At 54.1% G+C, this 9,339-nt stretch overlaps 1 protein-coding gene across 1 annotated transcript; it reads left to right on the top strand.

The window, feature by feature from the left end:
* The first annotated feature begins 6 nt into the window (after positions 1-6).
* On the top strand, positions 7-2,262 carry ONECUT2 (one cut homeobox 2). The gene is made up of 4 exons (XM_008578958.1): positions 7-925; positions 1,773-1,858; positions 2,030-2,085; positions 2,169-2,262. Exons 1-4 carry the CDS (start codon positions 13-15, stop codon positions 2,260-2,262), a joined length of 1,149 nt encoding a protein of 382 aa, XP_008577180.1. The 5' UTR covers positions 7-12.
* Positions 2,263-9,339: the final 7,077 nt, after the last annotated feature.

Raw genomic sequence — 9,339 nt, 5'->3', positions numbered from 1 at the left:
TCGCGCTCGGCCATGGTCACCAGCATGGCCTCGATCCTGGACGGCAGCGACTACCGGCCCGAGCTCTCCATCCCGCTGCACCACGCCATGAGTATGTCCTGCGACTCGTCCCCACCCGGCATGGGCATGAGCAACACCTACACCACGCTGACGCCGCTCCAGCCGCTGCCACCCATCTCCACTGTGTCCGACAAGTTCCACCACCCGCATCCGCACCACCACCCGCACCACCACCACCACCACCACCACCAGCGCCTGTCGGGCAACGTCAGCGGCAGCTTTACTCTCATGCGCGACGAGCGCGGGCTCCCGGCCATGAACAACCTTTACAGTCCCTACAAGGAGATGCCCGGCATGAGCCAAAGCCTGTCCCCACTGGCCGCCACGCCGCTGGGCAACGGGCTGAGCGGCCTCCACAACGCGCAGCAGAGCCTGCCCAACTACGGTCCTCCGGGCCATGACAAAATGCTCAGCCCCAACTTCGACGCGCACCACACTGCCATGCTAACTCGCGGTGAGCAACACCTGTCCCGAGGCCTGGGCACCCCGCCCGCTGCCATGATGTCGCACCTCAACGGCCTGCACCACCCGGGCCACACTCAGTCCCATGGCCCAGTGCTGGCGCCCAGCCGCGAGCGGCCACCCTCGTCCTCATCAGGCTCGCAGGTGGCCACGTCGGGCCAGCTGGAGGAGATCAACACCAAAGAGGTGGCCCAGCGTATCACTGCTGAGCTGAAGCGCTACAGCATCCCACAGGCGATCTTCGCGCAGAGGGTGCTGTGCCGGTCTCAGGGGACTCTCTCTGACCTGCTCCGGAATCCAAAACCATGGAGTAAACTCAAATCTGGCAGGGAGACCTTCCGCAGGATGTGGAAGTGGCTGCAGGAGCCCGAGTTCCAGCGCATGTCCGCCTTGCGCCTGGCAGGTAAGCCCAGGGGGTAGTCAGGCTGCTGGGGAAAGGGCTCCCTGGGGCTTGTGGCCCAGGACTGCCAGCCCAGTCACTTCTCTTGGTTCTCACCTCCTCTCCCCTACATGCTTCCTCTTTTTTCTAGTCTTTATTTCTTCTTCCGTTTCCTCTTTTTCTCCTCCTCCTCTTCTTTCTCTCCCTTTTCTTTCTTTCTTTTTTTTTTCTCCCTTCCTCCCCCCTTGTCCCTGAGGCTTCCTTGACCGAGACTCCCTCCCCCCATTTCATTCGCCCTCCTCTCAATGTGCCAACCTTTGCCCTCTCCTTCCGACATTCCCCAGTAGTGGGAGGTGGGATGGGGGTGCACGGTGTCCGCTAGGAGCCCTCTCTTTTTAGGACTCAAGGAAACCGGGAACTGCCATATTCAAAACCTTGTGTACTTGAACTCATTTTGAGACAACACATTTCAGTTTTCCAGGCTGCCTAGTCTCCCTATATGGAGGCAGTTGAGGGGCTTTGCTCTTCAGAAGAGAAAAAACTCTCCGTTCTCCTCCTACCCACCCCTTTCGGGCAAACTTCTTTGATCATTGGCAGGAAGCACAGCCTTGCCCCCGTGGGGAACAGGCGTCCAAAATACAACATTGCTTCGGAGCCCATCTCCGACCTTGGCTTTGGCGCCGGACTTTCTGACCGGGATTGACTGAAAGAGCGGGCTTGGGCCAGCTCTGGTGTCACTGCCTACAGAGAGGGGAGGGTGCAAGGACGAAGGTTGGGACTGTCACATGCACCACTTTGGGAGGATGGGGGAGGAGAGACAGAGCGGACAGAGCCCTGCCTTACTCGCCGGCCGCCCTTGTCCTACTCGCAGCGTTTGCTGGGATTTGCCGAGGTTTGCTGGGGCTCCGAGAGAGGTTAGGAGCTCACGGGAAGAACTGCTCGGAAATTGAGATGCAGGTTAGTTAATGCTTCTCGGGCGCCAGCGGCAGGCTCCGCCTTTGCATTAAGCGGGCGCCGATTGTGCGCCTAGCGCGGCAGCGGGGAGGGCTGGCGGCCGGCGGGAGGGGACCGGTGGACGCGCCGGTTACATTGTTCTGGAGCCGGCTCGGCTCTTTGTGCCTCCTCTAGCGGCCGAGCCGCGAGGTACAGCCCTCTATTGTTCTAGGAGCACAGCAACCTCCTGTGTGGGCGGTGGGTGCGGGAGCTAGAGGTAAGGACGCAGCAGTGACTGCGACTGGCACGCAGTTGCGCGCTTTTGTGCGCACAGATTCCGCGCGGTGTGCGAGGTGACTGCGCTGCCGGAGGACCCAGCCACGCGCCCAGAGGAGCAAAGTGTCCAGCCCCCCCCGACGCAGCAGTGACTGCGACTGGCACGCAGTTGCGCGCTTTTGTGCGCACAGATTCCGCGCGGCGTGCGAGGTGACTGCGCTGCCGGAGGACCCAGCCACGCGCCCAGAGGAGCAAAGTGTCCAACCCCCCACACACACACACACTGGGGAAGACACAATACTGCAAGCCGAGATGAACGGCCTCTTTTGAACTGGAAGGATCTCTGGGGATCAGTGGGCAATCTGGGGGAACACTTCATGGTGGCACTGATTTACAATACGCAGATACTGGGACGCGGTTCCGAACCCGCCGTACACAGCGCGCTTCCGGAGCTGCAAGCTCAGGCTCCCACTCCCGCGCCCCGGGGCTTTGCTCGCACCACTGAGGCCAGCTTGTAGGGTGCACTTTCCGTCGCCCGACAGGGTCGGGGGATGTGACGGGCAGCGTGGTCGCCCGGGCTTGGGGAGGAGGCGTTTTCGCTCTGGCAGCCTCCTCCTTTGCCCCGCCGTTGGAAGATTCTGATCTCCGGTTAGTAATCGCCCCAAAGTGTTGATTTAAGAAGGTAAAGAAAACCACTTTCCCCCCAAACACCTTCCCCAAGTCGGTGGACTTCAGATACTTTTGAGTAGATTTAGAAACTTCCTTTATTTTTCTTTCTCATTTAGTTTACTCTTTATCCTCTACTACAACTTTCAACAATTTGCTCTTGTCTCCTGGCAAAAATAAAGCAGCGAGTAGAGAGTAGGGGCGAGAGGTAAATCGAAGGATTATTGACAGTTCTTAACCTTGTAGTACTCCTTTGTCTTAGATGCCCCCAAATGCTCCGGGTCCTCTAAGATGGGCTCTAGCACCGCTGGTTTCCTGGGCACTGGGGTCCTGAAGAAACTTGGCAGCTAGTCTTGGGGGTACAGTGCGACAGGATGACACCTATTCTGCTCTGGCCCATCTCAGAGCGCTGCCGCCCCCTCACGCCTGTCCTGCAAAGGACACAGCTTTAAACAAAAACAAAAACAAAAACACATACCTTCTGCCTATGTAGGTCTGAAAGTGTAGCGGAAAGTAATGCTTCACCTAGGATGGTATTTCAAAACGTTCATGGAAAGGTTCGTATTATCTTTTAATTTATATTTTTTACGAACTTTTTGAAATATCCTTGTATTAGTGCTTCTCAGCTTTTACAACGCCCAAGGCATTGCTAGGATGAGGAAGAGTGTGACATCGTGGGGATCCTCAGCCTCACCCACGCCCACGGAGTCCCAGGGTCAACTCCCCAGGGGTAGGACTGGAGCGCATGGCCCAAGCCGCTGGCTTTTCGGCGGGGGAGTGCTGAAGCTGCCACCGCGGGAGACTGAACGCCTCCTCCAACCAGTGGGAAATGCCTGCTGAGGACCCCGCTTTGCTCAGGCATTCAAATGTGTGTCTGTTTTATTACCCTTGGTTGAAAAGGGACAAGAGCTTTAGCCTTTTTATCTGGCCATTTTATCAGCAACTACAAGTGTGTTGAGTGGTTATTATTACAGAGGAGGCTTTTCAGTTTGGGGTCAGTAGATCAGTCTCTTCAGACACTGACGCAGAAGCTGGGACTGGTAAGTAGGTATTATGTGCTCAGGAGCTAGAGGACAGGAGCAAACGGAGAAGAAAAGCGGAGGTCTTTTCCGCCAGAGAATCGATCGGAATCCCCGCCGGGACGCCTCTGAGGTCCTATGCCGTTGTGCCCACCGGGTTAAATAAGCCGAGGGGCTCCGTAGGGCAGTTCGGCCGACTCCCAGCCCTGCGCCTCGACGACACGGCTTCCCGTCCAGCCCAGGTCCGGCTTCTTTTCTATCCCTCCCTCTCTCCCTCCACCCCCTCCTTTTAGTTTTCCTTTCTTTTTTCTTATTCTGGGCACCCCTGAGTCCTGCCAAAGGCCCAAGCAGACAGGCGGTTGAGGGGGCCTCACAAATAAGATGTCTAATTTGTCCAGCGCCTGCAAAACTCACCTTCAGGCGAAGTACGACCAATCACAACATTGGCAGGTCCTTTCTTCCTCCTTGCTGGCCATTTCGGCTACCCACAGCTAGGGGTGGCACTTAAAGGGGGAAGGGAGAAACTCAGATTGCCCTGACATTAGGTTTCCGAGAAAGGGATTCCAGATGCACGCTTGCGTTAGAAAAGGGTGGCAGGGCAGCTAGTGGCTGTGACCCCGCGCAGCCGGGCCTCCCCGGCGGTTCACAAGGCCGGTCCCCGCAGGGGTGGGGGTGAGGGGGTTACTAACCCGGCCAGAGGCAGCAAGGGCCAATTCCTGCGGGTTCGAGCACACACATTCTCCCACTTTGAGCCCCCCAGGCCTCTGAACCAAGCACAAACACGAAAAAGGAGGGACTAAGAGAACCCAAGCAGGAACCCGATCGGGCGGCCCTCGAGGAAAAGCGAGTCCTCCGTGGCGGGGTGTGGTTTCTTCCAACGCCCGGAAGACAGCGGAGCCCCCGGCTACATTCTCTGGCGAGGTTTCCGCCGCCCGAGGCCTGCCTCCAGTCCCCGCAGCGGGCAGACGCACGGGCCTCTCCAGGCAGCAGCTCCCAGCGGCCAGTCTGGAGCCAACTCTGTTCAGGCGGCCGAGGGCCCTTAGCCAACCCGCCGAGATGTCGCCTGGGCCACCTGACGCCTGTAGCGGCTGGGCACTGCCGGGGCACCACGTGCGTGTGTGTTTCCTGCTGCGCCGGGGACGTCCTTGGGTGACGCGGACCGCTGGGAGTCTCCAAGCCGAGGGGCGGAAAACGGACCTCCTTCGTAGCGTCCCCCCACCCCTCACCTCAGTCTCCCCTCCCGCTGCTCCGGCTCCCGGTCCAGCCAACCTCTTCCGGCGGCTTAGTTCGGGATCCGAGCCCGAGAGGCCGAACGCAGCCCACGCCGGTACGGACCAGACGATCTGTTCGCCTGCGGGCTGGTCGGATGAATAATTGAAAAGCCCGCTACCGTCCTTGCTGCGTCAAGTCCCGGGAGCCCGGAGAACACCTTCCTAACACGCACTAGCGTGGGCGGGAGCGGGCCGAGGAGGCGGGGCGCGAGGGAGGGGAGTGAACCCGAGCTGCAGAAGTAGCTTGGGCCTCCCGGCGCCCTGGACGCGAGAGGCTGCGCATTTATTTTTATTCCAAGCTTTCCACCGCGTGGTTATGTCACTTTCTCAAACAAATGTGTATATGGAGGGAGATCGATGCTGATAATGTTTAGCAGATTAAAAGAGCATTAATGCTAGCAACAATAACGTAAACGTGTGGACCCAGATTTCATTGATCTGGAATCTGATCCGGCGAGTTTCCAGTAAGCCCGACGGCGCGCTCTTCCCAGCAGAGCGCTCGCCAGCGCCCAGGCTCCCCGGCGCTCCAGCCGCGTCCCTCCCCTGCTCCCCCAGCTCGGGGCGGGGGCGGGTTCTCGGGTCTGACCGCAGCTCCTCCCCCGAGAGGCCCCAGCCCGCCCCTTTCTCCCGGAGGTTTTCTGCTTCTCTAGCCGGCCTCCCTGCCCTCCTCCTCAGCCTCCGCGCGCACCCACCAGATGGGCCCGCGAAGGCGCCCACTCGCAGACTTTTTACGCGGATACATTAGTTGGACAGTCAAACGTGGCCCCAGTAACAAAAGCCTGGACTTCATCCCTCAGAATGGTCAGCTCTGCTCTGGGCTTGTAGGGGTCAACCAGGGAAGAATCTTGTTTCCCACCTCGCTGAGGCAGGAAGATAGAAAAAGCGGACTGGAGAAACCCCACCCAACCCCTCCCACCGTTTGGAGAGAACCTTCTCTGCTCTCAGGCTGGAGTCACGGGCCCATCCCGAGTAGGGAGGTTTTCCCTGAGACACCTGCATTGACTGGAAAAGAAAACTGTTAAGCTCTTGCTTCCCGCTGGTGGGGGACACCGTTCCACCCTGCCAACCACTCCCTTGCCAGTGGTGGCTTGTTCTTCCAGAAGGAACGCTAAGGTGAATTTTATGGAACGAATGAAAAAGCTAGGACCAGAGTGGGGGTGGGATAAGAACTAAATTGTCCTGTGTTTTTGAAATTATAAATCCTCCATTTGGAGAAAGCTAAGCTTTTCCTTCAAGACAAGGTATCAATCTGGAGAGAAAGGAGTGTTTTCCTTCCTTCTCCAAGAACAATGAGAAAAAGGAAGGAAAGGAGAGAGAGAGAAAAAAACACATCTTTTGTTCTGCTTTGAGATGAAGTAGAGGGTGAGCAGGTATTTGTTTTTCATCTTCTCACCAGTGGCCTTCCTTAAAGAGGAGAGCTTTGATACACCACCTTGTTTTCTAGTTTGAAAGTGCATTACTTTTCTCCTAAAAGCTATAATGAGCTAAGTGAGGTGATCGGATGCAAAAGCTAGGGAGGGTGGATGGCTTCCTTTTGGTCTGGAAGACAACTGGCCCCCTTCCCACATGCATGACTTCTAGGCTCTGGGATGGTTCAGCAGGTCTTAGGAGGGGAGGGTCTTAGAATCTCCCCCACCCCCAACCTAGAATCCCAAGACAGGTCAGGATTCCTGGTAAATGGTAAGGGTAGGGCAGAAGTTGAGCTGATTAACCTAAATTCTTTCCGTGTCCCTACAAGGATCCAGCAGCTGCTCCACTCTCCTCTTGAGCCAGGTCTTCCCAGAGGCAACAGGATCCTAGACTAGTTTTACCTTTCTGAGCTCTAGACATGAGCCCTGAGGGAAGGAGAACCTGCCTCTCCTGCTGTCTTCAAACCAAGACTTCATTTTAGGGTCACCTCTTGATGTGTGCGAGAGTCCCCCAGGTTTTCTGGCCTTTAGACACTCATTTCTAAAGGAAGACCAGAGGAATGGGGTTGAAGAGTTCTCAGGAAGAAAGTAGTGGGCTCCACTACACCACAGCTGGTGGCAGGAGTTGGCAGAAACTTTCTTCATGAAAAGTGGTATCATGTAGTGGGATCCCTGGAGGAAAGAAAACCTCAAAGGAGAAGCAGAGAGATTTAGTTTCTGGGATCCTGCCAATGGAAGGGAAATTAGGAAGGAATAAATAGAAATAATTGCCTGGATAAAAGGCCCTGGGGAAGAGGGTGAAGATGGAGGCACCCTGTGCCTTAAACTTCATCTGCAGACTCTGGGCTCTGCTTACCCCAGACCTTTTTAGGGACCCTTATTTTTCCTGACCTGGGGGAAGTCCCTTCCTCCAGGAAGATCACTCTCCTTGGTGGAGAGAGTTCATTATGGGGCCCTGTGGGGTCATTTATTCTGTCAGGAGCAGAGCCTGTTTGAGCTGGCTCATTCCAGGGGGGCCCATCACTACCCCTCATCACCCAGTCTTTCCCCGTAACCAACCTAAGTGCCTTTGGGGGAAAGGCTTTTTTATTTCCAAGTCTGATGCAAGGCAGTGGCTGCAAAATGTGTATAGGTTTTTCTAGGGGTAGAGAGAGAGGAGGTAGGGAAGTTCATTGGGTAATGCAGCCCATCTGATGGGCAAGGCACAGAGTCAGGCTGTGGGCTGTGGGGATGGAGGTAGTCTCGCTTGGGGAGCAGGAGTCCTAGAAGCTGTGGATATTTATTGTGAAAAACTGTCCCACACAAATTGTCCCAGAGGGCAGGACGGCTCTGCATTCTACCTTGGCGCCTCTCTCACCATTTGAGGATCCATTACTCTTCTGTAGAAGGCAGACTTTGTTTGGGTTAGAAGCACACCTCCAACGTAATTTAATCAGCATTGGACTTTGGCTCATGTAATCAAATATACATATACTTTCTCCTGCAGGAAGAAAAATAATTTCTCTGTAACTGGTATTGACTTGAAGTCATGTAATCTCTGGAAAGCATCACCTTTTTAAAGGGAAAGGTAAAATTAAGGAGAAAAGAATCCACAGTTTTAGTGGTTTGCCTTGTCATTACTAAGAAGAGCCAGTTACCACCTAAGAAAGGGCAGAAAGGGCATTCCTAGAGCTCAAATACTCATGTTGCTCCAATTGTACATATTTCATTGTAGCCTCCTCTGTCCAGTCAGCCTCCAACATCTATATTGATGGGAAACCAGATTGACTGCCTCACCGGATCCAAGAATATAGGCTTTATATTTATGTCGCATTGACATCCTTGAAGGAACCTGTTTGGTATTTCATTTTTGTCCTCTTTAGAGAAGCCACAAACAGTAGCAGCTCCTTGAGTTCCAGCAGGATCTGGGTGGGCAGCAAGCCCCTTCTTTTAAGGGTGATTGGTAGCCATGCCGGCTTGCTCCCCCCTCTACCCCAGGGTCTTGAGCATGAGTGTGTGCCCTAGAATGTCCCCTTAAAGCAAGCTTGGGCTTCCCAACCCCCACATTCCCCAGGGCGAGGCTCTGGGCTTTGCCCAAGTTGAGTCTGTTAGGGAATCTGTTGTAAACACAGATCCATTGATTTGCATTTGTCAGAGAGTAAAGTTAAACCAGTGAAAAGAGAAGCCCTTACCCTTTTATGCAGGGCCAGGGAAACCTTTCATATTGATCCTATTGATCCAACCTTTCCCTTTAAGGAAACCACATAGTTAAAGACCCTCGTTCAATAGATTTACCCTTCGTGCTTGTGATATTCCTTTAAGTGTTCTCATCTAGGATAGCTGGGCATTAAGCCCACACTCCAAACCAAACAAAAATGAAAAGAGGGGAGGAGGGGAGGAGGTCACAAGGCAGAATTGTGGGAAGTGAAATTAAATCAAACTGAAATGTGTAATGACCCAGTTGGGGGTGTTTTTCTCATTCTTCTAAGATGACATGCAGGGATAAAGACAAAATAGATGCATTCAGCACCTCTCTTTTTTTTTCCCAACAAAATGAAATCAGTTATATGTATAGAGTAGCAATATCTCAGGAACATCATTTTCTACTGTAAAATTATTTCAGTCAAGCCACTAGCTTGGTTTATTTAAGCTGGTTCACTTAAAAACAGTGGTACTGCCACAATAATTATTTTGGTTCATTTGCAGCAAATTAGGAATAGAATTTCCCCCAGGAATGCAATTATTTTGGACTCTATATGAGTATGGATACTGAAGTCACTTAGGGAGAGAGGGGGCTTGGAGTTGTGTGTTTTGATGGAAGTGGGTAGAAGCTAGTCCAAGAGCAAGGTACAGTTTTTGCTCTCGAGCAGTGTAGATGGAGTAAG

Source organism: Galeopterus variegatus, unplaced genomic scaffold (genome assembly GCF_000696425.1).
Source record: "Galeopterus variegatus unplaced genomic scaffold, G_variegatus-3.0.2 Scaffold1791, whole genome shotgun sequence".
In the NCBI taxonomy this organism is placed as follows: domain Eukaryota; kingdom Metazoa; phylum Chordata; class Mammalia; order Dermoptera; family Cynocephalidae; genus Galeopterus; species Galeopterus variegatus.
The sequence above is the reverse complement of the archived record's forward strand: the minus strand, read 5'-3'. Positions and strand labels throughout refer to the sequence as shown.